The sequence below is a fragment of the Ostrinia furnacalis genome, unplaced genomic scaffold, assembly GCF_004193835.3.
Source record: "Ostrinia furnacalis isolate ACB-3 unplaced genomic scaffold, ASM419383v2 OfSCF5861, whole genome shotgun sequence".
NCBI lineage: Eukaryota > Metazoa > Arthropoda > Insecta > Lepidoptera > Crambidae > Ostrinia > Ostrinia furnacalis.
This window is the reverse complement of record NW_021136100.1, coordinates 249,150-273,314: the sequence shown is the minus strand read 5'-3', so window position 1 is coordinate 273,314 and position 24,165 is coordinate 249,150. Positions and strand designations below refer to the sequence as shown.

The 24,165-nt window shown below is 43.9% G+C and overlaps 1 protein-coding gene across 2 annotated transcripts; it reads left to right on the top strand.

Annotated features, from left to right (window-relative positions):
* Positions 1-55: 55 nt before the first annotated feature.
* Positions 56-23,525, top strand: DPCoAC (dephosphocoenzyme A carrier). Of its 2 annotated transcripts, none has more exons than XM_028316797.1 (9): positions 56-276; positions 3,666-3,745; positions 13,138-13,273; positions 14,957-15,145; positions 16,029-16,208; positions 16,978-17,063; positions 17,587-17,770; positions 22,416-22,579; positions 23,051-23,525. In XM_028316797.1, the coding sequence occupies exons 2-8, from the start codon at positions 3,685-3,687 to the stop codon at positions 22,552-22,554; spliced, it is 975 nt and encodes a 324-aa protein (XP_028172598.1). In that variant the 5' UTR covers positions 56-276; positions 3,666-3,684; the 3' UTR covers positions 22,555-22,579; positions 23,051-23,525. The 2 variants fall into 2 exon arrangements, with proteins under 2 accessions (XP_028172598.1, XP_028172599.1); XM_028316798.1 differs by lacking the exon at positions 56-276 and adding an exon at positions 3,352-3,405.
* Positions 23,526-24,165: the final 640 nt, after the last annotated feature.

The following is a 24,165-nucleotide window of genomic DNA, read 5'->3' as shown; positions in this document are numbered from 1 at the left end:
CTTGCCTTGGTATCACGTACAAAAAAAGTAAATTGTCAGCCAAGCCAGCCGATCAGCTGTCAGTCGTCTTTGACAGCTGTTTGGTCGAAGTCGTAATTCCGCGCAGTGTTTTTCTAATTTTATTCAAAGAAAATTCGACATAACATTATTTCGTAACCCGTTTACAAGTTGAACAGTGATTTGTTTTCATATTAGTGTCGTGTGTGCTTCGGAAATAAAATTGGCTGTGATTTTTAAAACTATCGAAATCGCGGTGGCCGAAAAACTTCTTTAGAAGTGAGTATTCGTGTTAGAAAATAAATAAACAAGGACTTCCTATTAATAGACTGCGTAGAATCTATGTGGTCTATAATCGGTGTATGGAAACCTAGTTCAAGGTCGATCTTCAGACTTTGAACCAAGTTTTGCACTTTGGTATGGGAGCAGTCATTTGTAAAATTAAACAAGTTCCAATCAAAAACTCCTTAATTTTCAATTTGTATAGGTTATATCAACATATATAACTGTAGAGAGGTTATATAAATTATATTTGCTCAGTAGGTAATCCCTCATTTCAGTTTTGTCACTCCTTATCATTCAATTATCATCATTACACAGTTCTATTGCCAGAAAGATTAAGTTTGTATGAACATGGAATTGTGCCAGAAACGTGTTGGTGGAGAATTATTGAATTATATAATTTTTTTGGCCTATAACATCAGCAAAAAATGAATGTAATAAATGTAGGAACTGCTAGAAAGTAAAGGAGTACCTACCTATTTCACTGTTATCTTTTAAAGTTACTATATTTCAATGATTTAATAATAAAATAAGTAAGTAAATTAATAATTTAAAAGTTTGAATAAATACAAAAAGTAAAAACTAATGAAATTATATCTTGTTTTTTTCCCTTTTTATATCTGCAATCGACTTAGGTCATAATCAGATGTTTTGTCTTGCTTTAAAAATTATATCTTAACAAAAAATGTATTACTATTATTTCGTAATTAAATAGCCTAAAGTTTAAATTACTTACTATAAAATATTGGGCCCATTGTCATCATAAATATTACTTCTGACGGGCCCATCCATAGCTACATTACATTTTCTAGGAAATGGTATGAACACAAAATTTTAACTGCCCAAAAAAGCTTATTATCATTCATGATGATGATGTTACAACTTTAAGAAAGACATAATAATGGTGTACTTGAAGTTAATTTATTTTCATGACTTCCTGAAAATACAATTTCGAATTGACATTTAAATATATCATTGTAATGTTAATATTCTAAAACTGTATGCTAAGCAGGTTTTTCAAGTACAATATAACTCAACTTACAAACGATTTAACTATGTTAATTTATGAAAAATTAATTTTCTATTTCAATTAATAATCATTTATTTATGCAAATGTTTTAAAACCTCATACAATTTCTATAAAAACATACTTACTAATGTATATCTAACTAGCTTTTGCCCGCGGCTTCACCCGCGTGAAATTTAGTTTGTCACAGATCGTCATAAATTATAGCCTCTGGGTTATACACAATAATACTGTAAACTTTCATCAAAATCCGTTCAGTAGTTTTTGCGTGAAAGAGTAACAAATATCCAGACATCCATAATGTACAAACTTTTACATTTATAATATTAGTAGGATATTGGTACTAGGATAATATTAGTAGGATGAAATAAATTGTTTCAGAAGCAAATGCTTTTATTTTAGTAGTGTTTTATTATTATGTTGAAGCTCTAATGCCCGTTTTCACCATCAATCCCTGCTTTTTGTGACCCTTTATGAAAACAAAATTCCTTTGTGTTACCATAGGGGTTACTTAAAAATTAGGGATTGATGGTGAAAAGGGCATAAGTGTGTTGTATTTACTCCACACAGCAACAACATTCAAAAGGCTACCTTGCTACTTGTTCTCGACATACATACATAATAATTAAGTGTGAGGTCAGCACTTTACTTAATAATGCAATTTATGCAATACATCTTTTGACTTTGAGTGGTCAATGAAACTGTTACTTATGTCAGTGTGTTAAGTTTAAAATTCATTAGTCTTAAGTATAGTCTAGCTAGTGTTACCAGATTTATTAGTGACTCCTTCAAAGTTGTATAAAACCAGTGTTTTAAACATTATTATTTTCATTGTTAAATTGATTGTATGTAATTCGAAATGAAAAAAAAATAAATAAGGTCTTTTATTTTATTTTTATTTTATTTTATTCAGAACAACAAACAATTACATAATATAGCTTATACCAGGTCTTGGTGAAAACTGGGAGTTAATAGGTAGTTGACGAGCTATGTTCGTTCGCGAGCTGAATATTCTGCGTTCGGTGACATTCGCCGAATTACGGTCACCGTGATTGAATGTTCGTAAATAAATAAGTAGTAGCGATAGCGAATACCACTACAGCCCGTCTGCATAAAATTACATCTATGACAGTTTTACTTTCGAAATCGCTACCTCTACCAAATTGACTTCAAAAACACCGGAGCGAAACGATTTCGCACAAATGTCACGTTTGTAACTTTGTCTAGGGCAGGGTTTCCCAAACTAGGGGTCGCGACCCAGTGGTGGGTCGCGAGCGAACATTGAGTGGGCCCTGCCTGTAGAACTACACACCACCCTACCCATCCAGCCGCTGGGCAGCGGGCTAAATTTCTTATAGGTGGGTCCCGAGTTTGGAAACTTCTAGATGAGTCGTAGACTAGATAACTTTGGGAACCACTGGTCTAGGGAGCTGTAAGCAGAAGACGAAGCTGTGTATAAATAATCGTACGAACGACAACTCACGGTGGTTTCAATAATGTTTGCGATAAAAACGGAAATCCTTAAATGCCGCGTATCTATCTTTGTAAACAAGTACCGAACGCGCCGGACCGCGGGCAAGGTCTAATAATTCTTATTACTGGATTGATAAGGCTTAAAGTGATAAGAAGTTTATAATAATGCTATTGTCAAACGCACAATAATACTTACCAAATAATAGTCAATATTTGTCACTGTTCTTAACAATAGTAATAGTGTTTGTCGGCCGTTTGGTGTACTGGTTCGGAACGGACTACTATTCCGAGAGGTCCCGGATTCGATTCCCGGCCGGGCAGAAATTGAAATGATGAATTTTAAGTTCTGTGATGGGGCTGGGTGTTACTATGTTTAATATGGTATTTACAAAAAAAAAAGTATTTAAGTATGTTTATATCCGTTGTCTAGTACCTACCCATAGTAGGTACAAGCTTAGTTTGACGGGAGTTATGGGACTATTCCCACCTCCCGTTTCCATAGCTGCAACTCCTTTATAGCCAAGATCGACAGCTTGCAAAGTTTCAAACTGCGGACTACAGATTGTTAGTAGCCGGCCGATAGTTAGGTCGTCCCAATTTGTCAGCCGATACCAAATCGGTGTAATGTGCGCACTTTCATACACGTTGAACTGATTTGAAAGCCCGATCGAGCGGCGGTGGGATTCAAACCCGCGTTCCTCGGATCTCGAGTCGGCCAGTCCTACCACTTCACCGTTGGGCTATCGTGGCTATAAATAAGTTTTATGAGTTTTGCTCTGCTCCGCTTCACTCTGCCTTGGAAACTGGGCCTCATGAAGTGTTGTGTCAGCATGGGTATCTTTGTTCTTTATGCTTTTCTCTTCTCTAATCTATGTTGTGTCCCCAGGCGGCGCGGCATGTGAGCGATGGCGGTGGGCGAGGCGCGCGTGCCGTTGCTGCACGGCGACCCGGCGCCGGCGCACCATGGTCAGTACCAGGAATAACCATCACTTCCATCCCCATCACTTAGATCTGGGGGCACGGCAGTGCCCCCGCCAAGTCGAGCGCGAAGCAAACACTGCCGTACCATCTTTACTGGAACCATTTCGCCGCATTTTCAGGCCCCTATTTGAGAACCTCTGGATAAGACCAGAACGCAGAAATTTTCGTCATATAGTAAGCTATAATCACATACTTAAAATCCAAAATTTCAAGTCTGTAGGTCATTTAGTTCCGAAGTTAAGCGAAAGCAAAGTTTCGCATTTATGACACTCACTCACTCACTCACTGATGATCATCAAAATAGAACTAGTACTTCCCATAAACTCAGAGAGCTGAAATTTGGTACAGAGTTAGGGTTTAATGGCCACATAAAGGATCCCACCAAAAACATTCTGTAAAAAATTAGCCAAGTCTCGATGGAGCTGCCTGTTTATCTCTAAAAAGTAATGAAATCTAGACAAAGTCGTGCCAAGTCTATGGTTCCTTACTGCGATTTCTTTATTATTATATTTAATGTTGTGTGACTTGGCCGTTGAACAATCTTTATTAAGATAATCATACATAAGTATTATTGAAATACGCAGCTTTATTAAGCCTACAATTGACTGGTTATTGCATCAACGTTTTCCAAGTGCAATTTATTTTCCATCGTCAATGGGTAGCGGATTTGGCGACAGATTGGTGCAATGGTGTCATGGAGCATCTGGTTTGGTACCCTTCAACGGCCAAGTCACACAACATTAAATATAATAATAAAGAAATCGCAGTAAGGAACCATAGACTTGGCACGACTTTGTCTAGATTTCATTACTTTTTAGAGATAAACAGGCAGCTCCATCGAGACTTGGCTAATTTTTTACAGAATGTTTTTGGTGGGATAAAGTTTTTCTGTGACAGACAAAAGTCCACGCGGGCGAAGCCGCGGGCGGAAAGCTAGTCCTATAATAATTAAAATTAATAAACTAAAACTGCGTCGCGTCCAAATAAATAAAACGGTCCCAAATAATCTTGAACTTCCCCCTAATGTTCGAGATAGCACGCGGTCACAATAAGGTCGCGGTCGCTGTTTTAGGGAAAACCTAATGTTTGATAACTGTTATCAGGTCCCAATTGAATTACCTATATATAAAAGCTATTTAAATTATTTATAAAGTTATTCGGGAGTCTATTACAGTTAAAATAGTAAGACACGGGTCTTAACGCGACGTTTATGAATGAGTTACATTATGTACTCACGGCTTGACGTTTCGGCTGCGAAAAATCGACAGACGCAACGGCAAATCCGCCGTGGCTGGACACCTACTGGAAACAGGAGTTAATCACGGAGTTACACTGTGGTTACACAGTCCAAAAATCCTCTCCACTGATCGGCATTATCACACTTCTTCTTCTTTTCGTGCCGACAACAAACCTACACAGTGTCAGCCCAAAACTCCGCCACAAGAGTGGCGTTGTCAGTAGCACTCATCAAATCCTCCTGAGTGCAGTTGCTTGGGCATTCAGGGCATGACATCAGTGTACCTACCATGAGTTTACGTTAGGTGTGCTCGCTAGCGAATACGTCAAAAATCTCTATGAAGATTTTGTTTCTTGAAAGTAGCCGCTAGGGGCGCTTCACAATATGTCATACAATTAAATGTCATTTTTTTACGCAGTCGCTAGCGAGCACTCCTAACGTAAACTCATGGTAAGCACACAGGTGCTTCATCGACTGGGGAACAAAACCGCACCTGCACTCCATGCTCAAGCCATCCAAGAATAGTTGGAGGATCCAACACTAGGATAGTTCGAGAAGCGGCTGAAATCAAGAAACATAAAAATTTCAATCGGGAGGACGGATTTAAATTGTCACCAGTGTGGAATCCGGTGATTAATAAATGCAAACCGCGAATTTTGCCGTCAAGTACGAATACGGATACTGTGAGTGTTGTGTGTCGTGGTAACATCACTAGTGGCAGTGTAACGAATGACAATATGAGGGTAGTTGAAAATCTTCAAGCCCGCCCGAACGGACGACGCCGCGAACCGCCAGTCTGCTTGTGACCACGGCTGCAACATCGCAGCCGAAACGTCAAGCCGTAAGTACATAATGTAAATCATTGATAAACGTCGCGTTAAGACCCGGGTCTTACTATTTTAATCGTAATAAGACTGCGAAAGAGGATAGACCGACATGTCTGCCCATAGCATCTGACCCGCGAGTTTCCTCAGTTACTCCGTGACCATGGCGCTGGCAACAGTGCCGAAATATCGGAAACACAAAATTAAACATGCAGGCCTGGCTCACTCCGCGCGGTACATCCGATAATTACCTACAGCGAAGCGCCCAGCCGGCGGGTTTTATTATATCAGTCGAGTGTCACGCGCGCGCCCATCAGGACGCTGGCGTGCGTTGTAGTACCTAATTCTATGATCGAAGTATTATTACAAAATGGACATAAAGAGAAAGAAATATTATTGTGCGGCGTTCGGGTGTTTAAATTCGAAAATAAATCTACCGTATTTATCTTTTTTTTCGCTTCCCAAAGATGCTGAAAGGTATGTTGGCCATGTAGGTAATCAATAATTCTTAGGATAGTATAGGAACCTAACCTACCATGACTACTGCTCAGAATGCGTTCGTTCGTTTCAGCCAAAAATGACGTCCACTGCTGGACAAAGGCCTCTCCCAAGGTTTTCCATAATCAATGCGTACTTACCTACATACGTACCTCATTATTTACTAGACACTACTAGACAGCAACCTTAACAGCGTAAGAAGAGTTCAGAGGCACGCGATAGAAAGAGACAAAACTTGTAGGTGAATAAAATTGTAGGTACTTAGTGCTGTGCGAGCTGAATTCCACTGTATCGCGTCGTAGCAAGACTCGCATTTATTTAAATCGTCTTGCGGAGTAATCCTTCTGTACCTGTACTATTACTTAATCTGTGGTACATGGTAGCAATCCCGTCAGGAATAATAATTATTACAGTGCTTGATGTATTACTTAGACTAGGCGCAGACCACCGATTTTTAGTTGGCCGATAGTTGGACCCGATTTTAATTTGTATGAAGAATCGGCCAAATCGAATCGGCGTAATGTGCGCACTTCCATACATGCCCATACCACAGAATAAGTAATAGTACAGGTACAGAAGACGATTTAAATAAATGCGAGACTTGCTGCGACGCGATACAGTGGAATTCAGCTCGCACAGCACTACGTACCTACAATTTTATTCACCTACAAGTTTTGTCTCTTTCTAACACGTGCCTCTGAACTCTTCTTACGCTGTTAGGGTTGCTGTCTAGTGAAAAAAATAATTAATCTACTTATATGTCATGAGGTACGTACCTCATGACACGTATGTATGTAAGTACGCATTCATTATGGAAAACCTTGGGAGAGGCCTTTGCCCAGCAGTGGACGTCATTTGGCTGAAACAAACGAACGCATTCTGAGCAGTAGTCATGGTAGGTTAGGTTCCTATACTATCCTAAGAATTATTGATTACCTACATGGCCAACATACCTTTCAGCATCTTTGGGAAGCGAAAATAAAGATAAATCCGGTAGATTTCTTTTCGAATTTAAACACCCGAACGCCGCACAATATTTCTTTCTCTTTATGTCCATTTTGTAATAATACCTACTTCGATCATAGAATTAGGTACTACAACGCACGCCAGCGTCCTGACGGGCGCGCGCGTGACACTCGACTGATATAATGGCAGTCCCAGGGGCGTTACAGGTGCGTTGCCGGCCTTTAAGGTGAAGATACGCTCTATATACTGAAATAATTCGAACAAGGCTTGCGTCTAGGGACGACTATCAAATGTCACAGCGTCAATGAACCGTTTCTTTCCCAAACGGTCTTTCCCAAAGTGGGCGATAACGCCCCCTTGTGAGCGCTGCAGGCTTAAAGGGGGGCGGTAAGAGACCCAGAAAAAAAAATCGGGACGTTGTGTAGAGGCTTGGGAGGCGTCATTTACTAGGAGGATTCTTAGACACCGACTGAGCACTCGACACTCGACTACAAATGGGGGCGCTAAAAAGAATTTATTCTCAAAGTGGGCAGTAGACAAAATTAGTTTGGGAACCGCTGACTTAGATGGTTGGCAGTCCACAACAGTACGTTTCTCTAAAAACTTCCTGCCCCGTACAACCAAACTGTGGAATGGACTGTCGTCTGCGGTGTTTCCGGACGGATATGACCTGCAAGCTTTCAAGAGGAGAGCGTATCTTCACCTTAAAGGCCGGCAACGCACCTGTAACGCCCCTGGGTCTGCGGGTGTCTATGGGTGACGGTAATCACTTACCATCAGGTGATCCGTCTGCTCGTTTGCCTCCTGTTACATAAAAAAACCACCTCTTTTAGCGACGCCGCGCACTAGGCTGCCAATCCAGTATATTATGAACACTCTTGGCTGCCTAGTGCACGAGAGACCATATCCACCACTTCAACTCCTGTTTAGTTACGATAGTTTGGCCTCCAAAGAAACTAACTGTCTCAGAGCAGTTGGAACCCTCGAAAAATTCGGTCTCGGTCAGCACAGCTCAAGTGGAAACGGCTTATAAAATGAAAAACTGAAATTAGCGCACTTTGCCGATTTTATTTGTAAAGATCACTTACAGATACACGTCATTTGGTGCATCCGCCTGACGTAATATTACAGCGTTTGTAGTAAACAAACGTTACGTGACATTACAATTTACACATCCACCATCATATCATTGACCTTTATGAGTATAGTAAATATTAGTGATGCAACGAATATTACTTTGACGAATACGAATACGAATCAAAATCAAAAATATTTATTCAGTTTAGAGACCACAAGTGGCACTTATGAACGTCAAAATATAGTAAATAATAAAAAAGAAAAGGTAGCCCTTATGAGGCACTTTAGATTTCTCCTTATCTTTTGGGCCCTACCAGCGCGGCGCTTCGAGACAAACATATGGCAAATGCTGAGAAGAAACGCCGGAACAAACTCAGTATTAAATCTACTATTCGGCGAATACGAATACGAATATCTCTACATAGTCATGAAACACTCATTTTAACTATTTTTATCATGGTTAATGTTTTAGTAATTAAAATTTACAAATGGCAAACTAATCACAAAAAAAAAACTTGTACAATCGACCTGCTATTGTCTGTCAAATTCCGGAAGAGACTTGCTTACTAAAGCCTAGTCCGTGAGCACGTAGAATTTTGTCCAATGACCCCAAGCTACCCATCCTTATCGCTCGCGCGTAATTATGTTGCTTTCGCGCTCGCACACTCACTGCGGGCGCCCGTCGCACAGTCAGACCAAGCTTTACTTTGTTACATACTGACCGGGGGTTTCCCGTCATGTCGTTGTGGCTAGTGTTCGAAGACACACACGTGTGTGACAAAATTTAAAAAAGTAGGTATTCGTAAATATTCTTAATTATTATTTCAGCGAATACGAATATTCATATTCGCATACGTTGCATCACTAGTAAATATGTATTCGCTTGTTTGTATCACATTTCTTATTTATCGAGGGTGTGGCTAAACGTCACACGTCGTTTTGGTAAACAAAATCATATAATATTTCCATTAAGTGACTAAAAGACTTGAAAAATACGTAATAATTACTCCAAAATCCGAATAAGAGCATCGAAAAGTACGGAAAAGTAATCAACATCAGTGTTAATAAAGTATCGGGAAGGTTTGAACACGATTGAGTTGATAAAATGGAGATATATGAAGTGTATAAGACGGGGGATATCCCCTGGGATTCTGTGAACAAGGAGGCTCACAATAGAAAAGGTAAGATACTACCATTATCAACCCTAACTTCGAACTCCTCCTATGTTCTTCTGATCAATTTCGTTGCGAATGCAATGACAGTTTAACTTTCCCCCGGGACAAACTTGACCCTCACTGGTTGTGTTATTGGCGGTCAAGCTGTAGATCCTGGCTTCACAGGAGTTGCAGCGGTGGGAAAGAGAGGTGGGAATAGTCCCGTTTTAGTTTTGCCACTTAATTCATTTTTTCATGAAATGAAACGACGAGCACCTTGAAATGAAAACAATTAACGAGGAAATTCGGAGTCTAGCAGCTAAGTACAAAGAGCGGTTAATCCATCATCCTAACGAACTTGTACCTATCGTTGGTGTACCTAATAAATAAAATAATAAAAAAACTTGCTCGCCAACTTACCATGGACCAGTATGTGAGACGACTGAAACGTCATCATATCCTAGAGCAGTCTTTCCCAAAGTGGGCGATAACGCCCCCTTGTGGGCGCTGCAGGCTTAGAGGAGGGCGGTAAGAGACCCAGAAAAAAAAATCAGGACGTTATGTAGAGGCTTGGGAGGCGTCATTTACTAGGAGGACTCTTAGATACCAACTGAGCACTCGACACTCGACTACAAATGGGGGCGCTAAAAAGAATTTATTCTCAAAGTGGGCAGTAGACAAAATAAGTTTGGGAACCGCTGTCCTAGAGCTAAAGGACCGCCAGTAGCTCTGGGCGGCAGATGAGTTGATGCAGATGGAAGCCACTCCGCATGACAGCATCACAGAACAGATTTGCTCATAGTCTTGGGACTGATTGCAAATGAACACAGCAAACAAAAAAAAATCATTTTTTCTCAGCAAGTCCGGATTCGGCAAGGCAGGAATGCTTGTCACTATCATTAATCACTTAATCCTTCAAGGCCCGCGAATCTAGACACAATAGATAATCAATTGTTATGACATTAATTAATGCCGTCTGGGACTCAAGCGGTTAACATCTAAGTGAGCGAAACTGACGCCATAGTCAGGTGATTGCCCGACCTTATAATATTTGGCAGCGGACTCTGAAATGTTAGAATTTTGACAGATCTATTAATTGTTTATCTATTTATAATCGACGCGTTCGTATAGAGTTAGCGACTATTCCATGACGTTGCACTGCTTATACAACGATCTCTTCGATCGATTTTAGACCAGGCTGACTGAGACCTCTTCTGGGGTAATTTATATGCCTCACCACTTCGGGAATACATATCGGCTGCTTATAGGTTCGGCCAAATCAACGCGTTCAGCCGCGTCCGCGATAGCGTGCGGTGTCGATCACTGCGTTTGCAAAAGCTGTTCACACTGCCGCGTTCGCGTTCCAGATGTTTACCATGAAAAATGTAAACGTTTGGAACGACATTTTAAAATCAGTCGTCAAAATCTGATCGCCACCGCCGCATGCAGACGCTGCATCGGACGCCAGCCAATGACAGGACACATTTTTTTTATTTTCTTTTTTATCCTCTACGAGGAAGCTCTTGGCCTGTATCTCACCTGATGGTAAGTGATGATCAGGCCGGAGATGGAAGCGAGCTTCACCCGGAAACGTCAACCACGGAGGAACTGGCTATCTTACCTCTAACTGCCGGAACACAACAATGCTAACAGCAACATTATATGTTATGACGACAGACCAATTTGAACTCATTGCTACAATTTCGTACTTAGCATCGCGGACGCAGACTGAACGCCTTGGTTCGGCCGAAGTTACGCATACCTTTGATAGGTATATTCCACTTTGATCACCTGGCTTTGATCATCCAGGTAATCAAAGTGGAATAGACCTTTTGATACTTAAACCGACGCGGACGACATGTAATTCGCAGGTTTTCTGTACTTATCACACGGCAACTACAATAACAACCGATCAAGTCTTCCAGATATGTCGCTGATAAGTTATCAGCCTCAACAAGTATTAACCAATCGTGCTATCTGTTACGAAATGGTTATCATTAGCCTTTGTACTTGAAGATAAGACCAGTGGTTAGAGTTCGACTCGGTCCTGGGGTCTATTCCCAGGTAGGGCAGCCCAATGCTGGATTTAAGCAGTGGTAGGGTTCATTCGTTTCAGCCGAATGACTTCCACTGCTAGGCTTCCCCTAAGGATTTCCACAAAGACCGGTCCTGCGCCTCCTGCATCCAGGCACCTCCCACGACCTTCACCATATCGTCGGTCCACCTAGTAGGAGGCCTGCCCACACTGCGTCTTCCGGCTCGTGGTCGCAAATCGAGAACTTATCTGTCCCAGCGGCCATCAGTTCTGCGAGCTATGTGCCCCGCCCACTGCTAATTGATTTTAGCGATTCTGCGAGCTAAGCAGTAAGCACGATGAACTGTAGTTTTCGTATAGTTGCTGCCAGATATCTCTTTGGGGTCGTCGGTCCATCGAGCAGTGGGCATATTAATAGCAAAGAAATACAAACCTCTATCTACAGTGTAAGACCGGTTAAGAAATCCTTGGGGGAAGCCTTAGTCCAGCAGTGGACGTCATTTGGCTGAAACAAAATGGCGGACTTGACCTACACTTTCTCTAATCTTTACTATAAACATTTTTGATGTAGATAAATAAATTAGTATATCTTATGTAAAAAACAACGCAAAAATGAGAAAAATATGACTATAACTAATCTAATTAATTTTATCTTTATTATGACTTGACAAAAAAAAATTCTCAATGGGTACTCCAAAAAACTTCGAATCTCGATTGATTTTGAATCTTAACATTGAAATATCAAAATCCATTGGACCAATATTTTTCTTGTCGTACGTTCTTGGCGACAATACATACATTATAGATGGACCTTAGTTATCATTGAGTTTATCATTCATCATTGTTATCAGTTTTAAGCACGTTGTTTACCTACTTATTTTAATACGATGACACCCACGTTATTTATACGATGACACTTGATAGGCTTACATACAACACACTTATGCGGGCCGGCAGTGTCACCTCGTCCATAGTCTGGTCTGTGAGCACGTAGAATTTTGTCCAATGACCCCAAGCTACCCATCCTTATCGCTCGCGCGTAATTAGTATGTTGCTGTCGCCCGTCGCACAGTCGCGTCGCGATAGCAATATAATAACGCGCGGAGTCATTGAACGAAATACTACGTGATCGGCGACCGGACTATAGATGTTGTGTTGTGTGTCACTTAACATCAGGTGTGATTGCGGCCAAATACCTGCCTTGTTCTGCATAAAAACAGGATTAGCTAACAGAAGTGGCAACGGGCAGGGCACTTAGCACGTAGGACTGACGAGCGATGGAGCAGCAAGGTTCTGACATGGAGGCCACGTACCGGCAAGCGCCGCGTGGGACGTCCACTCACAAGGTGAATTATTGGGAGAAGCTTATGTTCAGCAGTGACAGGAGGCAAACGAGCAGAGGGATCACCTGATGGTAAGTGATTACCGTCGCCCATAGACACCCGCAGTCCCAGGGGCATCGGCCTTTAAGGTGAAGATACGCTCTCTTCTTGAAAGCTTGCAGGTCGTATCCTGTAGCTAAAATGATGATGATGATGCAATAAATTTTTCAAGCTTCTTATAAATTGAATGTATTTCCGTTACAGAGAAGGTAACGGACCACCGCAGCTTGAGCGCGGGCGCGACGGTGGTGACGTCACTGGTGGCAGGCGCGTCCGCCGGAGCGCTAGCCAAGACCACCATCGCGCCGCTCGACCGCACCAAGATCAACTTCCAGACCTCGTGAGTACAATATATTACTACTTTAATCTAGATCTATACTTTAATCTAGATAACTACACTAAAGTCCGGTCGCCGAGCAGATATAATTTCGTCCAATGACCCCAAGCTACCCACCCTTATCGCTTGCGCGTAATTATATTGCTGTCGCGACTGTGCGACGGGCGGCCGCAGTGAGAGTGCGAGAGATGGAGCGCTGTTTCTCGTCTGCTACGGCAGATTGACGTGCTACGAAGCGCGCGCGTACTACGGTAAATAAAATATGTGCTACAAAATGAGCGTGTGCTATGGCAAATTGATGTGCTACAAAATGAGCGTGTGGTATGGCAAATTGATGTGCTACAAACCAAACGTCTGCTACGGCAGTTTTATGCTCCAAGTCTTTTGTCTGCTACGGTGGTTTGAAGTGCTACGAAACGAAGCGAGCGTGCGCTCCGTTTGTTCAGAGAAGCTAACGGACTTCCAGATCTCGTGACTACAATGTATTGATACTTTAATCTAGATAACTACTATAGAAGGGGCAGTGGGCGGGGCACATAGATCGCTGATGGCCGATGGGGCAGAAAAGTTCTCGAGTGGTTTACCACAGGCTGGAAGACGTAGTGTGTGGGAAGGCTCCCACTAGGTGGACCGGCGATCTGGTGAAAGTCGCGGGAGGTGCCTGGATGCGGGCGGCGCAGGACCGGTCGTTGTGGAAATCCTTGGGGGAGGCCTTTGTTCAGCAGTGGACGTCATTTGGCTGAAATGAACAAACTACTCTAGTCTGTAGATCGAGCGCTATGTTTTTCGTCTGCTACGGCAGCGCAGAAGCGTGTGCTACGGCATAATAGCTACAAAATGATTGATGTACTACAAAACCAGTGTGAGCTACGGCAGGAGATGTCATTATGTGTCGAGCGAGCGTATGCTACGGCAGATGAGGTGCTACGACATGCTACGAAAGCAGCGTGTGCTACGGCAGCGCAGAAGATGTGCTACGAAACGAGCGTGTGCTACGCGAGCTACGGCATAATAGCTACAAAATGATTGATGTACTACAAAACTAGTGTGAGCTACGGCAGGAGATGTCACTGTGTGAAACGAGCGTATGCTATGGCAGTTGATGTGCTACGGAACCAGCGTGGGCTACGGCAGATGATGTGCTACGAAACCAGCGTGTGCTACGGCAGTTGATGTGCTACGAAACCAGCGTGTGCTACAGCAGTTGATGTGCTACGAAACCAGCGTGTGCTACGGCAGTTGATGTGCTACGAAACCAGCGTGTGCTATAGCAGTTGATGTGCTACGAAACCAGCGTGTGCTACAGCAGTTGATGTGCTACGAAACCAGCGTGTGCTACGGAACCAGCGTGGGCTACGGCAGATAATGTGCTATGAAACCAGCGTGTGCTACGGCAGATGATGTGCTATGAAACCAGCGTGTGCTACGGCAGTTTTATTCAAATTCAATAATTTATTTACTAGAATACATATCACTCATGCTCGTTTTACAAAGCAGATTGTACAGCTATTAAATTATTCCCATGTATTCAGCCTGCAAGTTCTTATGTGCTCTACGTCTACTAAGGCAGTTTTAGTGCTACAAAATGAGCGTGCGCTACCTCTTTTATCTGCTACGACGGTTTTAAGTGCTACGAAACAAGTTCTACATCTAAATAAGTTTTGACGACGAAATCTTTGTTCGCAGCCAAACCCCGTACTCATGGCGAGCCGCTGTGAGCTTCCTACTGCACAGCGCTCGCACAGAAGGCATAATAGCGCTATGGCGCGGCAACAGCGCGACGATGGCGCGCATAGTGCCCTACGCAGCCATACAGTTCACAGCGCACGAGCAGTGGAAGCGAGTGCTTGGTGTGGACACGCCACAAGCTGCGCAGTAAGTGCTACCTCGTTATGAATGTAAAAAAAAGCACTATATCTCTCACCTAGGGTTGCCAGGCGTCCGGCTTTAGCCGGACATGTTTGGCTTTTTAGGGTCTTGTCCGGCCAAATATTGCCTTGTCCGGCCTGTCCGGCTTTTGTTAGGCTTTCCAGGCGAAAGTCAAGCCACAGAATCATATGAAGTGCACGCATCAGGATGTTGGTTAGCAAGTAGCAACCGATGATGATAGTACTCACTTATGAGCTGACACTAATTGCCCCCCCCCCCCCCCGTCACATGTCCGGCTTTTAGGGTAAAATGTCCGGCCAAATAAAACACAAAGTCCGGCTTTTGTGATTTTGGACCTGGCAACACTACTCTCACCATCTCCATTTCCGTCTTTTTCTCTACCTCCATTTCCACCTCTCTTTTCTTTCTATCTTGTCTTCATCTTCGTTGCCGTCTTCATAGTCCCCATTGCCATACTAAATCTATGGGGAAGTTGCATTGTGACAGCTCAAAAAGTGACAGTTGACGGTTACCTACTACTTTACTATTGCATTATAGTTCCAAAATACTGAACTATCCTATCCATGACATTGACAGCGGGGCGCCACCGTCAATACCGGATCGCTGGTTCCGATTTTTGCCATGTTGGAAACCATATAGTTGAACGATGGTAGCGCCCCCCTGTCATTGAGTTTGGTGGGACAGTTCAGCGTGGGTCAACTATAGATTTGACAACGTTACTTCCAGCATGACGTCACAGAGCACCCTCTAGACATAGCATCAGCAGGACCCCATCACCCTGACTCCCAAGAGGCAATAGTTTTTTGTGAGGTTTTTAGTTTACCTGAAGGACGGTTATTAAAAAAATGCTTGTATTCTCTGTACGCAGACACCACCGCATCAAGCACTTAATAGCTGGGTCGCTAGCGGGCGTGACGTCACAGAGCCTGACGTACCCGTTGGACATGGCGCGTGCTCGCATGGCCGTCACCAACGCTCAGGAATACCGCACACTGGCAGCCGTGTTCCGGCGCGTGGCCTCCGAGGAAGGACCGAGGGCGCTGTACCGGTGAGTGAGACAGGAGATCAAGAAAGAGAGAAAAGGAAAACTGTTTAGTGTGACTTTTAGAGAGCGACGAGCCCAATGGTGTCAAGAGTCTCGACTCTTCGACCCTCGGGTCGGTAGTTCGAATCCCGGCAAGGACTTGGACTTTGGGCCTTTTGAGGTGAGTGAAGCCTGACTTCCACCGAACCGAAGAGGAGAGGAGATGGAGGAAGTGTTTTGAATAACCTCAGATTTCGTCACGTCACTGGATCTAGCAGTGTGGAGAAATGCCTTATTTTTATAATGTGGTGGAGCGGAGATGTGGAGTCGAATAACTAAGAGGCTCTGTCCCAGTGAGTAAGGAAGGAGAAGAACTTTAAGCGTGGATTTAGAATGCTACTCAAACTCACTTTTGAGCCTAACGGTGTCACGATGGATCCAGTAGGCCTAAGATGCGCGCCGTGATAACTTATATCGACGTCAAAATGTATGGAAAAAATCGATAAAATGGCGGGATAACCGCTTATAGCGGCGCGCATCTTAGGCCTACAGGTTCTTTCACCACCTGACCAGTTCGGGTGTCAAGCACCGCGTCAAGTGCCTAGTAGCGGGCTCGCTAGCGGGCGTGACGATAAAAAAAAAGCCTCCCGTAATTATTTCTAGATTGACCGCGGTTGGCAGCAGTTGCAATTGCAACTTGCCTTTAGTAAATTAGTGCTCCTGTAGTCGAGACTGTATGACCTTAACATGATGATATTGATGTTTTATATTAATTGTATTGTGTTTGTTGCAGCGGCTACCCCGCCACGGTGCTCGGAGTGATTCCCTACGCGGGCGTGTCCTTCTACACTTATGACACGCTCAAGCACATGTATTTTGGTGAGTGTCTCTCTCTCTCTCTCACTTAAATAGATTGATGCAAACAAAATTCCCATTATGTGTAACCATAGGGGTCACTTAAAAATTAGGGATTGATGGTGAACGCGGGCATCAGTCACCTTTGTCAGCATTATTTTCATTGTTTGTCCCAAGAAAGTTTGTGCCACAAATACCTAGATATTTTGTTGATGTTTTTTTTTGGCCACAACGAGGAAGCTCTTGGCCTGTATCTCTCTCACTCACCTGATGGTAAGTGACGATCAGGCCGAAGGTGGAAGCGAACTGCACCCGGAATCCTCAACCACGGAGGAACTGGCTATCTTACCTCTAACTGCCGGAACACAACAATGCTGTTAACATTGTTGTTATGGCGACAGACTTAGGTAAGATGGTGGTAGCTAGCCAGGCGGACTTAGAACAAGCCCTACCACCAACCAGACCGAACAGAAAAATCTGCCGCCACTGGGAATCGAAAATGTATCTATCTTTCTTTCTAATAAATGTTTCTTTCTTTTGGCCACAGATCGCTTCGGCGGCACCCGCAATCCGTTCTCGAACATGATATTCGGCGGCGCCGCGGGCGCGGTCGCGCAAACAGCGTCCTACCCTCTCGACATAGTGCGGCGCCGCATGCAAACGGCGCGGCGCCGGCCAGACGGGTCATACAACTGCCGCACCATACCAGCTACCATCGCTTACGTGTACAGGTAAGAACTGTGAGACCCACCACCACCCATGGTTCTTCCTGCCTCACGGCGTACGAACCGAATCTCGGGAGATCGCGCGGGTACTTGCTCTGGGCATCTTTCCCCGGGTGCTTTGCTTGACTCCCTACAAATTTATCTGATCCATGTCCCTTCTCATAGTCAATTCTCCCCCTTCTGGGGCTTGACACCACAAATACGGTACTTCGCGGGCTGCTATCGTTGATAAAATGTCATCACTTCTTCTCATAACTTCGCCTGATTGTGAGACTGGAACTCGCGCAGCGCGATCCAGTTACTGCGACTACTCGTGTGTTCCTGGTGATAAACAGGTCCTTGCTCGGCTCTCCGTATCGCATCCAACATTTTCTGTCGAGCTTCGTCATAGAGGTTACATTCCCAAAGTGCGTGATCGCGGCTCTCTTCGACTCCCTCGCCGCATGGGCATAGTGCAGACTCGCACAGCGTCGTACAGGTAAGAACTGTGGACCTTAGAGTCATGGGGATAGAGTCTAGTTTACTATGACGCTCGACATCATTCGGCGCCGCATGCAGACGGCGCGGCGCCGGCCTGACGGCTCCTATAATTGCCGCACTATACCCGCTACCATCGCTTATGTGTACAGGTAAGGGATTGTGAACCGTAGGGTCATGGGGATAGAGTATAGTTTGCTATGACGGCGTCGTACGCGCTTGACATAATGCGACGACTCCAATAACTGTCGCACTATACCCGCTACCATTGCTTATGTGTACAGGTAAGAACTGTGGAACTGTGGACCTTAGACTAGAGTCATGGGGATTGAGTCTAGTTTGCTTTGACGGCGTCATACGCGCTGGACTATGTCGCGACGGCTCCTACAACTGCCGCACTATACCAGCTACCATCGCTTACGTATACAGGTGAGAGATTGTGAACCGTAGGGTCATGGGGATAGAGTCTAGTTTGCTATGACGGCGTCATACCATCTCGACATAGTGCGGCGCCGCATGCAAACGGCGCGGCGCCGGCCCGACGGGTCTTATAACTGCCGCACTATACCCGCTACCATCGCTTACGTATACAGGTGAGAGATTGTGAACCGTAGGGTCATGGGGATAGAGTCTAGTTTGCTATGACGGCGTCATACCATCTCGACATAGTGCGGCGCCGCATGCAAACGGCGCGGCGCCGGCCCGACGNCAATGAAACTCCGATTCCGTGGATATCGCCCTACTCGTCGATATCTCTGATGACCTCATGCGACATGCTCAAATCAGGTCAGAGTCAAGTCAGATACAAACAGCATGTATTGCATTCGATGTAAACAAAGAAAATAGTGAGTCATCATCTTCATCGTTCCAGCCACAGGTCGTCCAATGTTGAACATGGACCTCCCCCAATGGTTTCCTTGCTGCTCCATGGGCCTTCAGTTCTGTATACTACACTCGGCACCAAATAAATCGCACCTTCCGCGACAAGCACTTATCAAACGTATGCATTCCCACTTCCCACCAACATTGGTACCATTTGAAAGCCTAGTTCTAAATTTCATTTCATTAAAGGAAAGGTTTTTACCCCAAAAATGTGTTTTTGAAAGGATCAAATCAAAANGCTACCATCGCTTACGTATACAGGTGAGAGATTGTGAACCGTAGGGTCATGGGGATAGAGTCTAGTTTGCTATGACGGCGTCATACCATCTCGACATAGTGCGGCGCCGCATGCAAACGGCGCGGCGCCGGCCCGACGGGTCTTATAACTGCCGCACTATACCCGCTACCATCGCTTACGTATACAGGTGAGGGATTGTGAACCGTAGGGTCATTGAGATAGAGTCTAGTTTGCTTTGACGGCGTCATACCATCTCGATATCGTGCGGCGCCGTATGCAGACGGCTCCTATAACTGCCGCACCATACCCGCTACCATCGCTTACGTATACAGGTGAGGGATTGTGAACCGTAAGGTCATGGGGATAGAGTCTAGTTTACTACGACGGCGTCGTACGCGCTGGACATAGTGCGACGGCTCCTACAATTGCCGCACTATACCAGCTACCATCGCTTACGTATACAGGTGAGGGATTGTGAACCGTAGGGTCATGGGGATAGAATCTAGTTTGCTATGACGGCGTCATACCCGCTGGACAAAGTGCGACGGCTCCTACAACTGTCGCACTATACCAGCTACCATCGCTTATGTATACAGGTAAGAACTGTGGACCGTAGAGTCATGGGGATTGAGTCTAGTTTGCTATGACGGCGTCGTACGCGCTGGACAAAGTGCGACGGCTCATACAACTGTCGCACTATACCAGCTACCATCGCGTATGTGTACAGGTGAGGATTGTGGACCGTAGGGTCATGGGGATAGAGTCTAGTTTGCTATGACGGCGTCATACCATCTCGATATCGTGCGGCGCCGCATGCAAACGGCGCGGCGCCGGCCATACGGGTCATACAACTGCCGCACCATACCAGCTACCATCGCTTACGTATACAGGTGAGGGATTGTGAACCGTACAGTCATTGAGATAGAGTCTAGTTCGCTTTGACGGCGTCATACCATCTCGATATCGTGCGGCGCCGTATGCAGACGGCTCCTATAACTGTCGCACTATACCAGCTACCATCGCTTACGTGTACAGGTGAGGGATTGTGAACCGTAAGGTCATGGGGATATAGTTTACTATGACGGCGTCGTACGCACTGGACATAGTGCGACGGCTCCTACAACTGTCGCACTATACCAGCTACGATCGCTTATGTGTACAGGTAAGAACTGTGGACCTTAGAGACATGGAGTTAGATTCTGGTTTTTACCTGCTACGATCGCTTATGTTTAAAGGCGAGGGATTGTGAACCGTAGGGTCATAGGGATTAGAGTCTAGTCGCCATATCGCGCCGCAGCATACCTATTATGCTAATAAACGCGTGGGATTTTGAATCTTAGAGACATATGCTAAGAGTAGTTTGCTTTAAAACTCATTAAAACTCATTTATTTCTGTAAATAGGCACTTTTACACGTCCCAGTATTAACCCTACCACTGCTTCAGGACAATAAATGGGCCAGTGCTGAGAAGAAGCAGCGCAAGAAACTCAGTCACTATTGTCAGCCTCTTTTTCAAAGGTTTACATGCTTTAAAATGTACAAAGTTATAAATATTTATGCGAGCTAGGCTAGGCAGTAACGTTATCCCAAACATTTTTATCTTTTAAATAATCATCGACTTTATAGTAGCCCTTTTTCATTAAGGTACTTTTAATATGTGCTTTGAATTTTTGAATGGGTAGTTCTATAACAGTTTGTGGTAATTTATTAAAGAATTTAATACATTTTCCCATAAATGAATTACCAATCTTATGCAATCTGAAATTTGGAACGGCAAGTTTATTTTTGTTTCTTGTATTAAAGTTATGCAAATCGTTCTTTTTCGTGAATTGCTAAGCCGCACAATACTTGCCACTCTCGCACAGTATAGAAAATATTTGAGAAAACATGCACTTTAGTGTGCTACGAGTCTAAAGCCTGGTCCGTGAGCACGTAGAATTTTGTCCAACGACCCCAAGCTACCCATCCTTATCGCTCGCGCGTAATTATGTTGCTGTCGCGCTCGCACACTCACTGCGGGCGCCCGTCGCACAGTCGCGACAGCAATATAAATACGCGCGAGCGATAAGGATGGGTAGCTTGGGGTCATTGAACCGGGCTTTAGTTTGCTACAACGGACTTGTGCGCTACGAAAAGAGCGTGCGTTGCGATTCTTGTATGCTACGGCTGATTGATGTGCTACGACACCACTATGCTACAGGCTACAGCCACAGTGTCTACTTTGCTACGGCGTATTCACGTATTATGCTACGACGTTAGTAGGCTACGATGTGCTACAAAACGTGTATGCGCTACAAGTATCGTCCGCTACGAACTTACGACAGTTTCGTAGTATGCTACAAGTTAAATTCGTTACAGCGGATTGATGTGCTACGAAACGAGAATACCCCACTATAAGGTTTGAAACTGCGATAAGCAGACGCCTGCGCGGTTCAAACAGAGTAAATACAAATGAGTAGGTCATCTTCATAGAAACGCACCGAGCGCGGTTTGTATGTGAGCGCGCCAATACGTATGCGGCGCGCACGCACACACTGACAAAATTTAGCGTGGATTAGCGGGGTGTGGACTGCGTAGTTTCAAGCCTAATAGTTCTAGCGCTAAACTCTGTCAGTGCCTGAGGTATGCGTGAGTATGAGTGGCACGTGGCACTCAGTTAAGCGCTACAGCTATAGCCTATTTTACTACAGCGAATCTATGTTGTTCGCTTTATACGACAGTTAATTTGCACAGTAGTTTTTATCAATTTTAAGACTCCTCTAAGCATTTCCGCTATCCTATACCGTATCTGTAATATGTGTGTTATCATCATCATCATTTCAGCTATAGGACGTCCATTGCTGAACATAGAATTGTATCTTCCTGCACATTTATGTACAATTTAATGCTGTTGAAACATTGTTAAACAAATAAAATAAAAAAAAAATAGGCCTCCCCCAATGATTTTTATATTGACCGGTTGGTGGCGGCCTGCGTCCAGCGCCTCCTTGCTTTATGGGGTCGTTGCTCCATATGATAATGGTATTAATTTTCTATTATCTTTCATTCCACCAGCTCGGAGGGTCTCCGCGGGTTCTTCAAAGGGCTGAGCATGAACTGGGTGAAGGGCCCCATCGCCGTGGGCATATCCTTCGCCACCTACGACTTCATCAAGTCCTCGCTTAGAGACATCGCGCTCGCGCTGGATAGGTAGAACTTATGGAGGGAAGAGTTTAACGGTGAGTAGATTGAACAGATACATGCGACGGAGACTAGAGAGCGTGACAGACTCGCCCTGTTTGTACTACCCGTTCGCGCTAAGTTTGCCGGTCCGTGGAATGCGCGTCCCCTCCCCCAATCGCGATTAAACGCAATTAGTTAGTGATTAAACACAATTAATGTGTCGTATTTTACGCAAATACACAATTTTTATCAATAATAATAAATAAAAAATATTTTAAATATAGTTTGATAAAGTTATAGACGCCTCGTTTCGAGTGACGTCATATCGCCAGTGGCAAACTTAAAGCGAACGGATAGTTGACCAGAGCGGCGATGTGACGTCACGGCCGCCTGGTACGCAGTTAACTTGACCGGATTATTAGGTACTACGTATTTTCCACATCTTTTTTTCGGTTCGAAACAAAATTAGTTTCCATTTTAAGCATACATTGAGACTTAATACTTTGAATTTTCTTTGTTCTTTGCAGCTTATCCTTTTGATTGCCGATGGGTCGCCACAAATCGACGCGTCCACCTACATTTTGTTGCGAATCAGATTCTATAGCAACTGTATAAGGTGCTAGTTAGCTTGTTGTGCCGTCGTCGCTATGGTTGTAAAATTATTGTAAATGATTAATAGTTCTTTTTGAGGCACAGTAAAGAGAGTTTTGTTCTATAGTTTTGTGAGCGGTTATGTAAATATCAATTTTAGCCGATTTATTTTTGCAATGTAAAAAAAATCACACATAATAACATACAACAACTTTTTGTATGGAATCATAACCGAAACTGTTAGCGTCAAATAGTTCGTGGCACCCAAAGTAGCCAAAAAGTTCGCAACACGTCTTTGTTACAATTTGATGTTTGAATAAGGAATGAATGTTTAAAAACCGCCTCTGTGGTCTAGTGGTAAGACCACCTGCTTCAGACGCAGAGGTCCCGGGTTCGATTCCCAGTGGGGGCAGATTTTTCTGTTCGGTTTGGTTGGTGGTAGGGCTTGTTCTAAGTCCGCCTGGCTAGCTACCACCATGTTGCTTATGACATAAATTAATTATTGTATTACTGAATTATTGAATTAAAATATGGATAAAAAATGTATTAATAAAACAACTTTCTTGAGCTGTCAAAGTAGAAGTAGTNGGACAACTACGGAACCCTACCTACACTGCGCGTGGCACGACACGCACTTGGCCAATTTTTTATTCTAATTATTATGGATTTTTGCATATTATTACAGAAGTGCACTAGTTTAGTAAACATTATGTAAAAAAGAGTATTTTAGCGTACTCTATTAGTGTTATAGATTATAGAGTACGCCTACATGATATAGAGGACAATACTCTATTTTAGAGTACGGTTGGCAACCCTACTTGCTGGGTAAAATAACGCCAGCTGTGCCCAAAAGTGAGTAAGTATTTAAACTTAGGTATTCGGAGTACCAACCGTGCGATGTGGAAGTCATTGGGGGAGGCCTATGTTCAGCAGTGGACGTCCTGTGGCTGAAATGATGATGATGATGAATCGCGTGGCAGGTCACCTATGCGCTGGACTGACTAAGTAAAATCAGCAGTGGGAAACCGCGTATCTGAATGCACCAGGCAGT

Excerpts from the sequence above, each read along its gene's own strand:
- DPCoAC (XM_028316797.1), top strand. The coding sequence starts at position 3,685 with ATGGCGGTGGGCGAGGCGCGCGTGCCGTTGCTGCACGGCGACCCGGCG. Across the intron at positions 13,274-14,956 it reads AAGATCAACTTCCAGACCTC|CCAAACCCCGTACTCATGGC; the intron begins GTGAGTACAATA and ends CTTTGTTCGCAG. Across the intron at positions 17,771-22,415 it reads ACCATCGCTTACGTGTACAG|CTCGGAGGGTCTCCGCGGGT; the intron begins GTAAGAACTGTG and ends TCATTCCACCAG.